Below are 19,522 nucleotides of genomic sequence, written 5' to 3' on the forward strand. Positions count from 1 at the left end.
GATTCCGAGTTTTCAGTTACGTGCATTTTCAGAAACTAAATATCACTCGTTTTAAACAGCGAAGGATAAACCTGCTGAAGAATTTACTAAATTCTCTATGTGTGTGAAATTTGCCAATCCACAATAGGTCAGCGTGCTATCATGCAGCTATTAGACTCTGGCTCAACAGTGGACCGAATATGGGCTATTAATTATGATGATGATTCTCATCTCTGGGCCCAATTAAACCTCATGATCAGAAGTCAACCATTCCGGGTCATGAGGTTCTGAGTTCCAGACCTGGGTCAGGTTATGAAGTTTAAAGTTACTTCAGAGAACTGATAGATAGAAATAGATCATTTACAGTAAATTGTATGTTCCAGCGTATGTTGGACGCCACCAGCATCGGTGGAGGGCTCCACGCCGACGTGGACGGAGGGCACGCCGAGCTTCACGGAGTCCAGTAGTAGTGAACAAGGTAATTCATTTAAGACACATGATCAATGATCTAGCGATGAGGGGACTAAGGCAAGCAGGATAACTGAGGCAATTGCCTGATTAGCATACAAAAAGGGGAGGCGTCAAATGCCACAGTCTTGTAAATTGAAAATGAAAAGAAATACAACAGCCAAAAGTGCTAATGCTTCATAAAACAACAAAATCTACTACTTACAAAAAAATGTGCCGCTGGACTCGCACGGTGGGCCATTTTTTGTCATAGATTTGAGCTCTTTCCAAATCAGGTAGTATACATTCAATAAAGTATAGTCACCTTAATGGCCATTTTTATTAACTGATTTAAAAAACATCTGTATTTGACCAAAACTAAGTGCACGTCTGTAATTTCCTCAGAAACTACTGATTTATTTAAGACTAGCGGACGCCCGCAACTTCGTCCGCGTGGATTTCTTTTTTCACAAATCCCTCTGGAACTTTGGATTTTTCCGGGATGAAAAGTAACCTATGTGCTAATCCAGAGTAAATTCTATTTCCATTCCACATTTTAGCCAAATTGCTTCATTAGCCGCTGCGTAAAGGAGGAACAAACATACATACACACTTACACACACACAAACTTTCGCCTTTATAATATTAGTATAATAATGTGATTAAATCGAATCTTTATATGCTTATTTTTCAAGGAAGGAAGGCAGTTTGTTTCTCCGTATAAAGTCATTGGACTTTTTGAAACCACATTCCTTACAAAAAGTTGCTATAACTCCAGGCTACCCCATAACCCCGGGTCGCGGTCACACCCCCAGCTCAGACCGACGCTCCCCGCGCCCCGCACCGCCGCCCAGAGCGACCCCCATCAACTGTCTCACTACAGAAATGGTAAGTGCTAAACTGACCCCTTAACATTGACTGAACACTTAGCTTGTATACAACCATAGACTAAAGGAAAAAGAGTTTCCAAAGACATTTGTGACATATGAAACGACTTATTTATAGTGACTAATTTAGTCATTTTGCTATTATCTGCGATAAAATAAATCCAAGTGATGTCACCTAGATATGAAAGAATATCCTTTAAGTTCCACTCCGAAACCGGTTCTTTCTTTTTCTTTTCATCGCAGTTCTCCTGGATTTCTATATGTTTCGCGCATAATAGCAAAATGTATAAATTAGTGACTATTTTTAATGAACTTTCGCAAAGTAAAGCTTGCTTGCTTGCTATTTATTAAAAACTTATTCCTTTACTCTATGGATTTAACAGAAATAGTCAGCAAAAACTAAACTATGCATCAAATTGTACTTACACTAATTAATACCTTGACTTTATAGAAATTTCTCTTACCAATATCATTAAATCACTTTTATTACACAAGTTTCGATCGATGTTGTGGAAATTTCTATTTGTCTCGGTCATACACAGCTTACGCAAATACCGGTTTAAACCAGTTTCAACTAGAAATAAGTTTTCAACTAGAAGTGAGTTTCAAATAATTGAGAAACTTTTTACAGACAGTTCTTTATGATTTTTTCAGTTGTTAAACAATCAAAACCGCTGTATTAAATACAATTAATACTAAAGTATATGATTAAACTTTCAAGTATTACCTATACAGTATATACCTCAACACATAAGAAACGTTACATAAAACTATACAAGCATATGATATTCCTACCTCATATTGAAAGGCACATGGCATAACGGAACCTTTTCTTTATGTGCTCATACATGTCTCTAGTGTAGTTCCATGCATTAATTGGTATTATCCTATAATACAAATAGAAATTGGAAAGTGTTGGTCTACGAATCAGTCAAACGAAAACTGAATACTTATTCTTGGACTTTGGCGGTACATCTCAATCTTCCAAAATTGCCTTAAATGATGTAACCCTACCAGCTTGCTCCGATTTTCGGTACCTCGGGTCGCTTTTTCAAAACGATGGCAATGTGGACCGAGATGTAAAAAGTAGAATGAATGCGGGATGGATGAAATGGCGACAGGTCTCAGGTGTACTATGTGACCCGCGAATGCCTCTTAGACTTAAGGGTAAAATATACAAAACGGTTGTAAGACCTGTCGTGCTGTATGGATCAGAATGTTGGGCGGTGAAAGGGATGGATAGTAAACGAATGCATGTGAACGAAATGCGTATGTTGAGATGGATGTGTGGTGTGACAAGAATAGATAAAATAAGGAATGAGTATACAACGTGTCCCAAAATTCAACGATAAGCGGGCGCCAAAAGATTGACCTGCTCATGAGCACTTAAGGAAAAATAATAAAAAAAATATACCTAAATTTTTTTTTTAGTTACAAAATAAATTTTAAAATTCTTTGAAAATTTACACCTTGTATGATATTTTGAACTACCGCAGCTACAATTTCTTAAATATGCTTAAGATTTTTTTTGTATCGGAACCTAAGTAGTACTACTATTCACCACAACTCTTAAAAACACCACAATGCCCGCAGTTTTTACACAAAAAAATATCAAAATATTTTTTTTCCCTCAAATTTTTAAAGATTTTTACTTTCAGTCTACTTTGACTCATGGTCTTGCAAAAAAAAGTATGAACACCGCTATGGCAAGTTATTTTCAAAGTTGACGCAACTAATCAAGATTTAAAAATAGTATAATACCCTAGGATAACTAGTCGCAAAAAAAAAATATGCGTACCATTTGTAAACAAGAACTAAATTTCTAAAATGTTTTTGCTCCTAGAAATCACTTTTACTTTATGCACAAAATGATGTGAGTCATACGTTGCAATTTCCTAGAATTTTAATGGAACGAACGATAACATTTAAAAATAAGAGAGAGAGAGAGAGAGAAAGATAGCGATAAGTATACGTTAGAGAGGGATAGACAGATGTTCTTTGTTGAATGACAATGATGCAGGTAAAGAAAATCCTGTTCCCAGCAAGTCAGTACGCTCTGCTCCTTTGTTTACTGCGCAACTTTCCGTATTCAATTGACGTGGCTCTCGTACTAACGACTTTTGGCTTTGCATTTTGGACTGGACTTAAGTGATCTGCAAACTGAACTGACCTGGCATTATTTTGGACTGTGCCTGTGTTTTGTGAATTGGACTTTTGGTGTATTTTGGACTGTTTAGCGTTATCATGCCGCAACCATACACGCCGATGGAATACGCTAACATGCATCTCATTTATGGAGAATGTCGGTGCAATGCTAACGCTGCTAGCAGATTGTATCGAGAAAGGTACCCAAACGCTCAAAGATATCCAGATTATCGGGTATTTATGAATGTGCATCAAGCGTTTTCGGAGGGTCGTTTGCCGTCAGCTAGAAGAAACGCTGGAAGACCTAGATCGGAATGCGATGAAGAAGTTCTCAATGAAATAAACATTGATTCAACTACCTCAGTGCGTGCCATAGAAGCAGCTACGGGAATCCCAAAAAGTTCAGCACATCGAATACTAAAACGTCATCGGCTACACCCATATCATTACAGACGTGTACAAACGTTACTATCACGGGACTATCCACTGCGGATCGCATTTTGCCGAGTGATGCTTCAAAAGCATCGGGAAGATCCTCAGTTCTTGGATAAAGTACTATGGTCGGATGAAACAACCTGCAAGAAAGATGGCTATTTAAATCTTCACAACCTACACAGCTGGAGCAATGAGAATCCGCACCTGATGAGAGAAGACAAATCCCAATATCAATTTAAGGTCAACTTATGGACGGGCATTTTAAATGGAAAAGTGATTGGGCCTTTTGAATTACAAGGAAACTTAGATGGGGACAGTTATTTGAACTTTTTACAAAATGATTTGCAAGAATTACTAGAAGACGTCCCCCTAAGCGACCTTCAAAATATGTGGTATCAAAATGATGGTTGCCCAGCTCACTACGCTCGTCCTGTGAGACAATACCTAGACCACGAGTATCCGGGGCGTTGGATCGGGCGACTTGGTCCTATCCTATGGCCACCCCGATCACCCGACCTAAACCCCCTGGATTTCTTTTATTGGGGTTGTCTCAAAGACAGGATCTACGCAAAACCGATTACGACATTGGACGAGCTTCGGCAAAAAATCACTCAGGCTGCGGCACATATCAATGCTAGAAGATATGCGCGAAAAATAAAACGGTCGTTTTTAAGGCGATGTCGTGCCTGTATTAATGCCGGTGGAAAACAATTCGAACATTTACTTTAATGTTGTGTAATTAAAATAACAAACACATTTTTGGAACATAGTAAAATTTATTACTAACAACAAGAACAATTAAGAAATTTGGTTCTTGTTTACAAATGGTACGCATATTTTTTTTTGTGACTAGTTATCCTAGGGTATTATACTATTTTGAAATCTTGATTAGTTGCGTCAACTTTGAAAATAACTTGCCATAGCGGTGTTCATACTTTTTTTTGCAAGACCATGAGTCAAAGTAGACTGAAAGTAAAAATCTTTAAAAATTTGAGGGAAAAAAAATATTTTGATTTTTTTTTTGTGTAAAAACTGCGGGCATTGTGGTGTTTTTAAGAGTTGTGGTGAATAGTAGTACTACTTAGGTTCCGATACAAAAAAAATCTTAAGCATATTTAAGAAATTGTAGCTGCGGTAGTTCAAAATATCATACAAGGTGTAAATTTTCAAAGAATTTTAAAATTTATTTTGTAACTAAAAAAAAATTTAGGTATATTTTTTTTATTATTTTTCCTTAAGTGCTCATGAGCAGGTCAATCTTTTGGCGCCCGCTTATCGTTGAATTTTGGGACACGTTGTATAAGAGGAAGTCTGAAGGTGGCGCCAGTGACAGAAAAATTGAGGAGTAGAAGGTTAGCTTGGTATGGACATGTAATGCGTAGAGAGGAAAGTCATATTACTAGAAAAATGTTGAATGTGCAAGTGGAAGGTCATAAGAGGAGAGGAAGGCCAAAGAAGAGATGGTTGGATTGTGTGAAAGAGGACATGTGTGTAAAAGGAGTGGATGATGAGTTGACGAGTAATAGAAACGAATGGAAAAGATTGACATATTTTTCCGACCCCACTTAAGTGGGATAAGGGTAAGGAGATGATGATGATCCTATAATACAAATCTAGTTTAATCTGGTTACAACTGGTTTCACACTAACAAAAGTCCGCTTTGACACGAATGGCCCATTGTAGTACTAACTTACATAATATCCACTAGAAATGCATCAACGCTTATGGCACATTACACAAAAAATCTGTATCCTACAAAATTTATTTTCCGTAAATGATAACGTATGTATTTAGGTAATCGTCTGGATTGTCTTTGATATTTTTAAAACTTCGTTTCAATCTTTAATAATTCGAATTTTGTGCTAAAATAAAACTCTCGTAATAATATGCTAGAGCAAAATTGTTTTAATATTAGGTAGACTTCACCTGTGACTAAAAATAGGATTTATTGACAAAGAAGTATTCGATTTAACTTTCATTGCTCCTTCCGAGTTGGCTCGTCCTTTCATCTTGGAATTAATCAAAGAAAAGTAAGCATTTAATAAAGTGTAATAATGAATCTGTAAAGAGATCAATATATATACATACATACATAATATATATACATACACAGGAAAAAAATAATTTGTATATTTGTTCTTTTAATGTCAGATCTTTGTCTTCAGTAACAAAATTTTTAGAATTAAAGACAGCTCTAGAAAATATTAATCATGATATACTAGGACTGAGTGAAGTTCGCCGATTAGGAGAGAGTATTATTGAAGAAGATAATTATATCATGTATTATCTAGGCGAAACCAAAGGTCTAAACGGGGTGGGCTTTCTGGTCAAGAAAAAATTAAAGGAGTACATAAAAGCATTTATTGGCATATCAGAAAGAGTTTGCGTACTAGAAATTAAACTCGGAAACTTACCTTTTGCTATAATACAGGCTTATGCACCTACAGAAAGTTCATCCCAACAGGACATAGACGATTTCTATGACGATTTAGAAAAGGCACATGACTCTATCACCACGAAATACTTGATTTGTATGGGAGACTTCAACGCACAGATTGGGATACCCAAAAAACACGAACGTTTAGTTGCAGGAGAATATGGCTCTGGAAAAAGGACCAAAAGGGGAGAGAGACTTGTTCAATATGCACACGAACATAACCTGAAAATTATAAATACTTTGTTTAAGTTAAAAATGAACAATAGATGGACATGGATTTCTCCAGACAAAAACACAAAAAATGAGATTGACTATATAATGTCCTCAACACCTCACTTATTCTCTAAGTATGAAGTGCTGTCATCGTTCCCCTTTGGATCAGACCATAGGATGTTGAGAGCAACACTCCATTTAAAATCAAGTAAAAAGAGCAGGCGCAACTTTACAAGTACCATTAAAAACTTCAAAACATTGAAAGAGCAAGAAAAATACCTTGAAACCCTGACAAATTTAATACCAGAACTTATAGAATCACATGAAAACAATAATATTGACGAATATTGCCAAAAAATCATTAACTCTATGCTTACAAGTACAAAGGACATACAAAGGAAAAAGAAATGCAGTATTTTATCAGAAGAAGCACTGAATCTTATGAAAGAAAGAAATACCCTTCAAAATAAACCTAAACTAAATAAAAGCGAAAAAGAAAAGCTTAAAAGGCTTTACAAATCTGCAAACAAAGAAATAAAGAAATGTTACGATACCTACAGAAAAAACACTATACTAAAACACCTCGCAAAATCTCGATCTGCAAAAAAAGCTTATAAAGAATTGAACAGAACAAAGGACTGGATTACATCACTCCAACCTGGCTCTACCAAATGCAAATCACGGTTAGAAATCATAGATATAGCTACAGATTTTTATGCAAAACTTTATAGTCAACCAGAATTATTCAATGAAACAAAGAACATAATCCAAAACATTGATACCTCTACAGTTGATGAGTTCACGAGGCCTGAAATTTTGAAACAAATAATGAGATTGAAGCCAGAAAAAACCGCAGGGCCAGATGGTATTACGAATGACTTTATAAAACTAGGCAGAGGTTTACTTCTGGCTTCTATCACACTCCTATGGAACAAAATTTTAAATGAAGAAACTGTTCCGCATGCATGGACGGAATCCGAAATAATTTTGCTTTTTAAAAAAGGTGACCCAGCTGACATCGGGAACTACCGACCGATAAGCCTTATCTTATCACCAGATATTGACGCTCACCAACCTGTAGAGCAAGCAGGGTTTAGAAGTGGTTTCTGCACAATAGATCACATCCAAGTAGTCGACCAGGTGATAGAGAAATATTTAGAATACCGCAAACCCATATACCTAGCCTTCATTGATTTTAAAAAAGCTTTCGACTCTATATCCCACTGCAGCATATGGGAAGCACTAAAAACACAAAATATACACGAAAAATACATAAATATTTTGAAAAACATATACGCAAACATGACAAGTAGAGTCAAATTAGATAGAATAGGTCCAAAAATTAATATAAATAGAGGTGTGAGACAAGGCGATCCAATCTCTCCAAAGCTGTTCATTGCTGTTCTGCAACACATAATGAACAATTTGCCATGGTCTAAGCAAGGTATTCGAATTAACAATAACTTTCTGAGTCATCTCAGGTTTGCCGATGACATCATTTTATTTTCAGAAACTCCAAATCAATTAAATAAAATGATAAAGGACCTAAATCAGGCTAGCATAAAAGTTGGACTGGAGATGAACCTGGACAAGACGAAAGTAATGACTAATCACAACACGGCACCTATCATGGTAAATAACATCCCCCTCGAATATGTAGAGAAGTACGTCTACCTAGGCAAACAGATTTCTTTTAACAAAGAGAGAAATATGGCAAAAGTAGATCGAAGGGTGGCGATGAGTTGGAATAAGTACTGGGCTCGTAAAGAGATCTTTAAATCGCAGCTCCCGCTCACATCTAAAAAGATAGTTATGGATTCGGAAATACTACCTTGTCTCACTTACGGATGCCAAACCTGGACGTTTGATGCTAAAACAAAAAGGAAAATCCAGACTACGCAGAGAAAAATGGAAAGAAGTTGTTTAGGCATAAAGATGAGAGACCGGGTGAGAAACGAATACGTCCGTAATAAAACAAAAGTAACCGACGCCTTAACTTACTGCCTAAAAAGGAAATGGCAATGGGCTGGTCACTTGCCCAGATGTACCGACAGAAGATGGACCGAAAGAGTGATGAAATGGACAGGTCCAATAGGCACAAGATCGAGAGGCCGCCCAGCTGCTAGATGGGTAGATGAAATAGAGGCGACAGCGGGAGTGAAATGGCAAGAGGCAGCTAAAGATAGGGAAAGGTGGAAAACATTGGAGGAGGCTTTTACCCTTAGGGGGTCCATATAAAAATAAATAAATAAAAAACGTGTAAATATAAACAAAAAAAAAATCAAATTTATTTTAGATATGTTATTTAAGATTGTGTGTTAGTTTTTAAGATTTATATGGAATTCAATAAAGCTTTATTATTATTATTATTATTATTATCAAAGAGATCAATTCTGTACAAGACATATATTTTCAAAATAACTATCAGGGAGTGATTAGTGATTGATACTGATACCAAAAAAGCTATCAGTAAAATTTTTGTTTCTCTGTCTGTATGATCGTTATAGAAACAAAAATGGACCTGCCGCCTCTGAACCGCGTTGATGACTCCGTTTTATAATTTTTCTTTAGTTTCACGCATATATCAGAATAGTTAATATACTTTTAGCATTCAAACATTTTTAACGTAATGTGCCTCAGTAAACCAACATTATTGACACAAGCCTTTAACTATACACATGCATATTTGCATAATGCCCTTAATTAGTGTATTTTCAGTACCTGCAACCTTAATAATGCTACGATTTTTTTTTGGACGCTGCTTCTATGGTGGGTTTTCTTTAGATGCAATTAAAACAGAGAGTTGATTTCGATTACAAATGATAACAAGTTCTAAGTTACAAACAGTTACGACACAATTTGTGGCGTAAAATACATGAAGCGAATTTTATTAATACGTTAAGCTGCCTTTGTTTTAAGGATATGCGTATAGCGAGTGGTGTGGATCTGAAATGCCCTTTCTTGGCGTAACTACATTATTGATTAAAAAAAGGAGAAAACGACTAATATTTTGAGATGATAATATTGCGTTTGCTGTATTAATTTTTTATTTTTTTTTTAATGTCGGTTAGCGTTAATCTTTTCTTTCCCGTACGTAACAGAAACAAAAAACCGCGCACCTGTGGGCTCGACTCCTGGAGTCGAGTTACGTAGAGTAGAGTAGAGACGTCTCTATCTTGCTCTAAATTATATTACGTGTTGTAAAAAGGAAAAGGATGGCATATACTCAATACTTCTAATCATCAAAAAATACATGAAATCTAAAGGCAGAAGGGCACATCAAAAGGTCGTTCACTATTCTACGCATCCCTTCATGAACAGCAGCTTTTTAAACGATCCAGTTATAATTATTTTGGTGTATAAATATAATCTTGCTTGAACGGTTTTTATATAAACATTAAATTATTGCTACAAAGTAGGTAAAGTTACTCTAGTGGCAATCGCTGAGCTAATGTTTTGAAAGCCAGCCAAATATATTACAAAAATTAAAAATCTTTATAGTTGTTTTTAAGGTCTTATTCAAAAGGAATGGAGGACGGTATCAATTAAGTCAGAGACGAAACCTACGAGTTGAAATGTCGTATTGGAGTTGAAACACATTTTGTCATACTTATAAACATGGATCAATATTTAAACCTCAAATTTCGTGAAAGTAAAGTGGACGTAATAACTACTGCTTAAAGTTCACTTTACTTTGAAGGAATTAAAGTTTAAGTACTATAACGACTTTTTTGGACTGTTCGTTGTTGTATTTTGTATTATGTAGGTACTGATTTGGCTGGTTTTTTAAAATAGGCTCTGTATATGAAACACAAAATATCGTGCTTCCATATTGTGGAGTACATCGTAATAAATTAATTATAGTTTTGAGATATTAGTAACTTGTATAGATTTTTATAATAAGCAATAATATGTACCTACGTGTAAATAAGGGTTTTAGGGCATTCTCTAAATGATCTGAACTTAAGTCGATTCATCTTGTTGCATATTTCTATCAATTGAGATATGTTGGAACAGGCCAGTTGTATTTTTTTTATATACAGGGTGATTTTGTAGTAGTGGATTGAGATCTACCACTTACTGGGTACTTGCCTGGGTACTTCCCTCTAGTTATTTTAATTTAATAAGAAATCTAAATCTCGAAAACCGTTTGACGTAGAAAGATAAAATTTGGCAGGGAAGAACTTTATACTTAGAAGTTCTATGCTAAGACCGGATTTTACGACAAGGCCATATTAAGGAGGTATAACATCCGTTAGTGTTTTGTATTGAATTAAAAAAATATCGACACCTCGCACAAAAGAAAATGTTTTTTTTTAGTAGTCGATTGTGTTGCCAACTGAGAAATGATACTTTCGTATGGAATATCTACCACTAAAAATCACCCAGTATATTTAGATTTTTCTATTCTGGCAACTACAACTGACAAGCAAGTGAATGTTACCATATTCAAAGTATTATTCTGTGCTCGAAATGCTGAAACTAACATAAATATTGATAATGTAATAATTTCATTGCTTACGTATTAAAAAAAAATACGTACAATACGTGGAATTAAAATTATGGAGTTGAAATAAATATACAGATAGACCAATGAGAAAGATGTCTGAAGACCACTGGATTTATCTAAGACCGGGTGTCTATCTAGTCTATAGTTCAGAGTTTTTGACAATATTCCCTAAAATCCTGTTTAATAGATGTTCTCATATTAAGTTACGATGTTACTTGCATAGTAACTTACAAATATGATAATTATGCAAAACATTGGGACTTATCTAATAATTTGTTGGCATTTTTAATACTGAATAAGCGAATGATGTCTTTTGTAACCTCATTCATAACCTGCACGCATTTTATCCCAAATTCCGATCTATTCGATTCCAGTGGGAGGTCAAAATTTAACTGTAAGCTGTAAAGCCAGTTTCTAAAACGAAGTTTTAGTTTAAGACTATTTTTCCCCTTCCAAAATGCGGTGAGGGTTTGAGTGGGTAGCTCCCACTTAAAGTCGAGTATTTCAGAAAAAGATTTCTTACCAAAACAAAAAAAAAGTGAAATTAGTTATAATAACGTTAAGACCCAAAAAAAAATATTGGTGATAAAAGAGATGCTTTTTGGGGACCTACCCGGACCTTGGATCTCAAGATCCCTAGCCAGACAAGATAACGAAGCGAAGTTGTTGAAGATATACAGATGACGTCATTCGCATTTTCAATATGTACTGAAATGCGTGTAATGTGCGAGCAGCTTAAATTATAATGTTCTTTTGGAATTAAGTGGTTTTACTAGGTAATTTTAATATAAATAAATAATTTGTAGGATTTTTTGTAAAAATTTGCAGATATTTTTGCGAAAATAATTGAATCGCGACAATAGATAGTTGCTGCTGTAGGTACTAATGACTTGCAAAACTTAATCACATAGGAAAGATCTCTATGGACAATCTAATACAAATTAAAAAAATAAACTTCAGGCAGTAGGTCTAATATACAGTGAATGTAGTTTGCACAAATAGTAAGCATGTACCATATTAAGATCTAGTCCAAATAACAAGGTGTCCTTTAATTTTTAGATTATTGAATATCATACGTACAGTTAAATGAAAATAAAACGGAGAATTTAACTAGTTTGAATGATTTAAAAACGAAATGTCTGCAAATATTTATAATTAATCCTATCTTGTCTAAATAAAAATTGAATTGTAAGATCACGACTGAAAATCTAGTACGTGTTAAACGACGTTATAAATAAATTTAATCATTTAGGGTAAAAGGAAATTTAGATCTGGCAATACTTAAATTTAAACACCTCGGGGAAGTAATGATTTCTCTGAGTTAATAGTTGAAGCCTAGTCTACCAGTTGCATGAGTTAATTAAACGTAAAGATGCCTATAATTAGATAGTCATACTTCCAGATATAAAAAAAAACATATATGAAAATTTAATGTCTACAGACAGATTATAATACCCGGCTGTACATAATAAGTCTTGAAACGGAGTCTGGCCTCTTAATAATCTATGTTCAACAATAATATTATAATAAATTAAAAAATTTGAAGTTATGCTAAAATGTTTTCATATTTATAAAAAATAGTAATCTACAAAATTTGGTCATTTTTATGGGATAAAATTATCTAGATATGCTATTTATTGGCCAGACTCTTTGGTTAGCAATTATTATTTAATATAAAACGTCGTTGAAGCTTGCAACCTCCAAATCCAATCCTATATACCAATCACTTTAAAATTTTGCTCAGTGTTGCCAACGTATAAACGACCAATGTTACTGTTGATAGCTTAGTGTTGCCAGTTGAAATATAATCGTATTTTTTTTTAACAAGGTTGTATATGTTAACGAAAGCAATCGATATTTCGCTTATAAAATGTATAATCGGCTTCATGTGAGTGGTCAATATAGTAATGAACATATATGAGTAATATTTTGATCTGTAAGTCATTTTAAACATAAATGTACATTATATGGTTCCGACAAATTTCAAACAATTTATTAAGTTTTTAGTAAATGTTATAAATTTCTATTGTTTACTTGTATTAACGAAATTTCATATTTGATAAGTAAGTATATCTCTTTGATGAGCGTTTTAGAATTTAAACTATATTGAGTATTATTCATATTAATTTACTAAGAAACACGGCTAAATGACTAAGGGTCCCGTATGGATTCGAAACTAGTCGGGCATTCTCTGATGTTGTATCAAGTGGGTTATAGCCGTTACATAATAAATTCTTTGATAAGCGATTGTGGTACGTACAAAAAACTTTACAATAACTTACAGATCAATTTTTTAATATTAAATATTTTCTTGTGGAATGTGACCAAACATTATTAACAAATACATGAAAAACATAGTTTTTTGTTAGAATTTTTTTTTATATAACCAGTATTCTTGTCTTGCATAAAATGGGATTAAAAAGAGAGAGAGTAAACATAAATAATAAAATTAATATGCAATATGTTTCAATGTGTTCAGAGCTTGCTTTATGTCAAATAATGTTATATAGCTACAATACAGACCGGAATGCGACAAGTAAATACTGGTATTAATAGTTAATGAACTTTATACATACTTATTAAATATTTATGGCAACAATTTTCACCGCCAAGGGGATTTAACCTGGTATATTTAATTGTATTTATCTTTGACCCACTTGTTTTACTATCAAAACAAAACCAAAGTGGGCAAAGATATATTTATGAATGTCAGAAAATCTATTATATCTGAGAAAAAGTTACAATTTTCTCAGAGGAATTGCTCATTAATTTTTGGTTAAATAATAACGTTGTCTATGGTCACATCTCCCAGGAATAGGTCAAATGAAGTGTGAAACCGTTCCGTTGTTCGTTGTTACTATTAAACCATTGTATATTCTGTTGTTGTTAACTATTTAAGGTAAAGAGAAAATCGTAGAATAAACATTTTAAATTATAATAGCCAATTAATTTTCAACCCGCATTCCTTATTTAAAAGTTACGCAATTTGAATCTTTAAAATATATTAACAGATTATATTGTCACAACTTTAATACGTATTAAAAGCATGTTAACAAATAAATAATGATTAGGGTAAGCTTAAAGTAATTTTATTTCAATAACTTGAGCTTAATACACCCACTTTTAGGTACATTGATTCCCGCGCTTTTTGCATGACATTGTATTGACAGTAACGTCAGGGTTGCCGCTAACATTTTTATAGAATCGTACTAAAATCAGTAGAAATAGTTTTAGCAAGCATTCGCAGAGGTTATAATAAAAGGTAAGATATTTTACTATTATTTATATTTAAACATAAAAAATAAAAAAATTCTAACACATCTACTCAATCTCTTCATAATATAATACATAATAAAATATAATAAATAATTCTGTGTTTTGCCTGTGTAAGTGACATTCTTTGGTTGGGTTCAAGAAGTAAACATTGAAAATTTCTAAATTCTGATAAAATATTGCAATGTTGTGCTATTTTCGCAACTAAATATTTCATATTATATTGACTGAAATACATTGTTATGATTTTATAATAGTATCTTACAAGTAATGACTTATTATTGTCTAGCTTCAGAATATAATGTGCGACTAGAATCCAGTTTTCTTCGAAACTGTACGACTATTAGGGATTACTTCTCTTAGTCCTAATATAAAACAACCCGCATGCTAATTTTTATAATATTGTTTATAGTGCAGTCACTCAATTTTCCTTTGAAAATATTTATACTTGAATCTAATTTACCCTTTCCACTAAGACTATTTTTCGTTTCCACCCATACACAAGTAATTTAATATAGTCAATTACAATTAAAATATTTCTTACAACAGGTGGAAATAACTCATCTGACTTCAGAGACTTCGAGCATCTCTATATCAACATACGAAGTGCAACAAGTCATGCAAAGTGAAGGGAAATACAGCTAAAGCATCATTTGCACTTATCACTTTCGATGTTCATCCTAGTGGAATTATCCAAAGAGTGATATGTACTGGATCTTTTTTTTAATTTTATCGAGAATAAACTTCCCACCATAGCTCAGTCCACGTCTGTGTGGTACAGGGCTGAGGTATGACGACAGAGTGAAGTGTATGAAGACCGAGCGCTAGGCACATTCTTCATTTATTTTTACAGTAGCTTATCAATATAGTCTTTGTAAGACAAAATATTAATATACAACTGCATGTACAAATCTAAACCCCCGTTTTACTAGGTACGGCCATAAATTAGTTACATCCGCTTATCGTCTTCAAAGAGTAAAAAATATTTCGTAAGGTTGGGTGTACTCTTCTATAACAAGATCCCTTAAACAGTTATGGCAATGCATAAGTTTAAGCAATTTATTAAAAAACATGTACTTAGTCGAGGTTACTACACAATTGATGAGTTCCATAAAGACGCTTGGGCCACTGAATCAGCTTCTACCTTCACACAGAAAGTAACACTAAAAAAAAATAATGATGTTAATTGTAAATTATTATAATATTGTATGATTTTTTCATAAGAGCAACTGTTAAGTTTCTTGCCGGCTCTTCTCAGCAGAACCTTCCGAACCGGTATTAGTCATTACAAATAGTCAAACTTGACATTTCAAAAGTGCTTGTAAACTAAGCCTACTTGAAATAAATGTAGTTTGATTTTGATTCATTGAGAAACGTACTAGTAATTGCCGCTCGCACTCAACTGTGGTCATACTCGGCTGTACCGCGGAGAAGATGGCTCGGTTGTGGGATTTGCCTATACACCTTAAAATATATGAAACATATGTAAAATAGATATATAAGATAGACCACGAATGTTAAGATTTTTTTATATTAGGAAAATACTAAACAAAATGGAAAATATTATTCTCTAATAAGCGTTATAACCAGTGGATAGAGCCGTGATAGCCCAGTGGATATGACCTCTGCCTCCGATTTCGGAGGGTGTGGGTTCGAATCCGGTCCGGGGCATGCACTTCCAACTTTTCAGTTGTGTGCATTTTATGGAAATAAATATCACGTGTCTCAATCGGTGAAGGAAAACATCGTGAGGAAACCTGCATACCAGAGAATTTCTTAATTCTCTGCGTATGTGAAGTTTGCCAACCCGCATTGGGCCAGCGTGGTGGACTATTGGCCTAACCCCTCTCATTCAGAGAGGAGACTCGAGCTCAGCAGTGAGCCGTATATGGGTTGATAACGACGAAGCGTTATAGCTCATATTCAGTGAAGGCAGTGCCTTTATGTTTCTACAAGTTACGCATGCATTGCCCATTAAACCAATAAGCAAAAATGCATTGGTATGATCATATGCATATGATCGATTTAGATAATTTCATTTTGGGTGTACATCAAAGTGATAAAGTGTAAAAATCTTTAGTCTCCATATTTTATAGTTCTTGGAAATTATTAAGTTTAAATACTTATGTAATCAAATGTTAATGCCAAATGATCATTAACTAAATCATGAAGCCCCACATTATTTGTAACACTAGTTTTAATTTGGTCCTTCTAAATTCATATATTATGTATAATAAAAGGCACAGTTTCCAAGAATTTATAATACATGTTTTTTTTATATATATTTTGAAGAAAATGACGCTTTTTGTTAAAAATAATAATTGTTGAAATGTGACATTTGTATGAATTAAGAAAAAATGTACCATTTTAGCTGGAAAATTGGAAAGATTCTTTATTAAAGTATTCTTCATATGAAACTTTCGCTAGGTTATAGAAATCCTGATAAGCAATAAATTTAGCAAACTGTGTTAACTCAACTGCATAATATAATATCGAATTATATTTTAGATATAGGTTTTATACATTATATATAGTAGCAGCTCTCTATTCAACAGTATTGATTTAATTTTGGTGCTTAGATACTTTATTTAGTGAGTAATATTAAATGTACTTTTTTTATTATAAAAACAGTAAAATATACATAATTATGCGCTTAATCACAAGTTTTGCAGAAGGTGAAGAGTAAATATTTATTAAACCAACAATATTTTGTTTTATAAGTAAAATGGTCTCCACTCTCAACACAACTACAACTTTATTAGCATAATATTAAAAATCTGAGATAATCTCTTAACCACACAATTATTTTGTACTATGATCTGAGGTTAAAGTTGCCAGGATTAAATGAAAATTCTACCAAAATTAAATATACTTTTTTATTATAAATCAGTAAAATATACAGAGTTATGCGCTTAATCACAAGTTTTGCAGAAGGCGAAGAGTAAATAGTTTTATTAAACCAACAATATTTTTTTTTATAAGTAAAGTGGTCTCAACACAACTATAACTTTATTTTTTACCACACAATTATTTGGTACAATGATCTGAGTTTAATGTTGCCAGGATTAAATGAAAATTCTACCAAAATGGTAAATTCATATTTTTATGTATTTACATGAAATATTAAAAAAATAGATATTCTATTGCATCACTCTGAATCACAGAATTATTTTTTAGTTATTTTAAAGTAGTGTTGTCAGGATTAAATAAAATATTACCAAAATATCGATTTAATAATAATTAATCCATTTAATTTTTTTTTGTAATCATCTATTGCCATATTATGTTACATAATAACTTATTTATTGGAAATATTGTGTACCTAAATATTTTAATTAATCTTAATGTTGTATATCACAATAATTGTAGGAAAATAATTTTTATGTTACTTATTTTTTAATTCATTTAAGTGTAATAGTAAAATATACATGCCAAAATTGTGATTCTTTAGATCAACATGTATCTAAATATTTAGTGACCATTCTTCCACTTCTATGAGTTCTTTCTTCTCCTTGATAAATCCTTTCTGGTCTAAGATCCGGCATTAGAAGTATACACTCTCATCTGTTATTTATTAGTGACAAGAAATGAGTGGTACATAAAATATTCACAGTGGCATATTGTAAATAGGTTGCCTAGTTGAATTACGGCTAGACACATTTTTCATTGAAAAAGGCAACCATGAACTAGATCAAAGGCATCTTAATAGAGTTAAATTAAGCCTAAAATAAGCTTTCATTTAACATATTGAATTTGAATTTTTGAATTGAATTGATGAAATAAATAACATTTATTTTGTTAATAAAAAATAATCATTTAATACTATCTGGCCGCAATATAACTAGGCAACCTATTTGCAATGTGTCAATGTGAATATTTTCTATAATTTTTATTTTTTTCCCAAATAAATAACAGATATACCAGGGAAATATATATAATATTTCCCTGGTATATATATATTATATATATGCAGGATCTCGTAATAGTCCGAGTTCTTAACGTATACTTTTATAGTTCTAAGACTACTATAGAACATGGTTGTCTATGGCTAGACGCCATTTTGATTTTTTTACAAACCCTGTCATTTTATCAATTAGTAACAAAATGTTTTAAATTAAATTACATCCTAATTTTTGAATAATATTGTACTGATTTAATAAGAAATAAGTGTTAAGTATTTTTTTAATCTAATTTTTAGGGTTCCGTTTTCGTATTTATTTTTATTAAACTATATTATTATAGGGTTTCCTATAATAATATAGTTTAATAAAAATAAATAACTAATTTTATGTTTATTTCGCTTCAGAAATACATTTCTACCCAAAGATTTTATACTATTGGCTATGTCACTAACGCGTCGATACTGAGGCGAATAAACGTGCTACGGAACCCTTCATTGTGCGTGTACCGAGTCGCACTTGGTCTTGTGAGTTTCTCGTAAGCTATATTTTATTATTGAATATCTATGGCTCAATATTATATAAAACATTTTCCAGACTGATTTAGATCTGATTTTACACTTATTAAATATTTAATTTCTTTTTCCTATTAATATTTAATTTTTTCTAGACATTATCGCTAACCAAAAAATTAGATATTATTTTTAGTAGAATCTACTTCATGATATTCTTACGAAAAGTATTGAAAATATCGCTTTTACATACAAATTACTTTTAGAATAAAATGTATTTACTATGCATTTACATGCTTCGAAATATATCTTCATAGTTTAATATTGTATTGTTTATATACATTTTGGGGTCCACCAATTTATAACCCAAAAGGCCCCAAATTTTAGGCTATTATCTAGAGTAATGTTATGTTCTAGTAGAAAAGAACAGACTGACATTATAATTAATTGTAATTATGACACCATCTTATTTTTATGATTACGCTTAGTTTTCAGAAACTTTTAAATAAATATCTCTTATATTATATTAAATTTGTTGATAAACGCCAAAAGTTTTTTTAGCTTGTATACGGACCCCTCTGTAAGCTAGCTCTTTTCGTACTTGACTGTCTTTTCTATTGGAACGTTTATCCAATACTCTATTTGTTCAAATGTAGCGTAAATAACCAACGATGTTATAAGCAGAGATGTACTTACTCTAAAAACGCGCAAGAACTTGTTTAAGGGATCAACTTGGTTGATGGACCAACTTGTCTAACTGATCAATTTGGCTAACTGACCAGCTT

General features: G+C 32.8%; 1 protein-coding gene across 8 annotated transcripts in view; it reads left to right on the forward strand.

Moving 5' to 3' along the window:
- LOC112045960 (phosphatidylinositol 4-phosphate 5-kinase type-1 alpha) overlaps positions 1-19,522 on the forward strand; it is a 70,886-nt gene that overhangs the window by 48,312 nt on the left and 3,052 nt on the right. For 6 of the 8 annotated variants that reach the window (XM_052887144.1, XM_052887148.1, XM_052887150.1 and 3 more), the window contains 3 exons: positions 363-457; positions 1,205-1,314; positions 14,876-19,199. In XM_052887144.1, the coding sequence (XP_052743104.1) occupies positions 363-457; positions 1,205-1,314; positions 14,876-14,971 (301 nt within the window). In that variant the 3' untranslated portion in view covers positions 14,972-19,199. Of the gene's footprint in view, positions 1-362; positions 458-1,204; positions 1,315-9,327; positions 13,992-14,875; positions 19,200-19,522 lie in introns of those variants that run through there. The other 2 variants (XM_052887145.1, XM_052887147.1) reach the window with 2 other exon arrangements.

Source organism: Bicyclus anynana, chromosome 18 (assembly GCF_947172395.1).
Source record: "Bicyclus anynana chromosome 18, ilBicAnyn1.1, whole genome shotgun sequence".
NCBI lineage: Eukaryota > Metazoa > Arthropoda > Insecta > Lepidoptera > Nymphalidae > Bicyclus > Bicyclus anynana.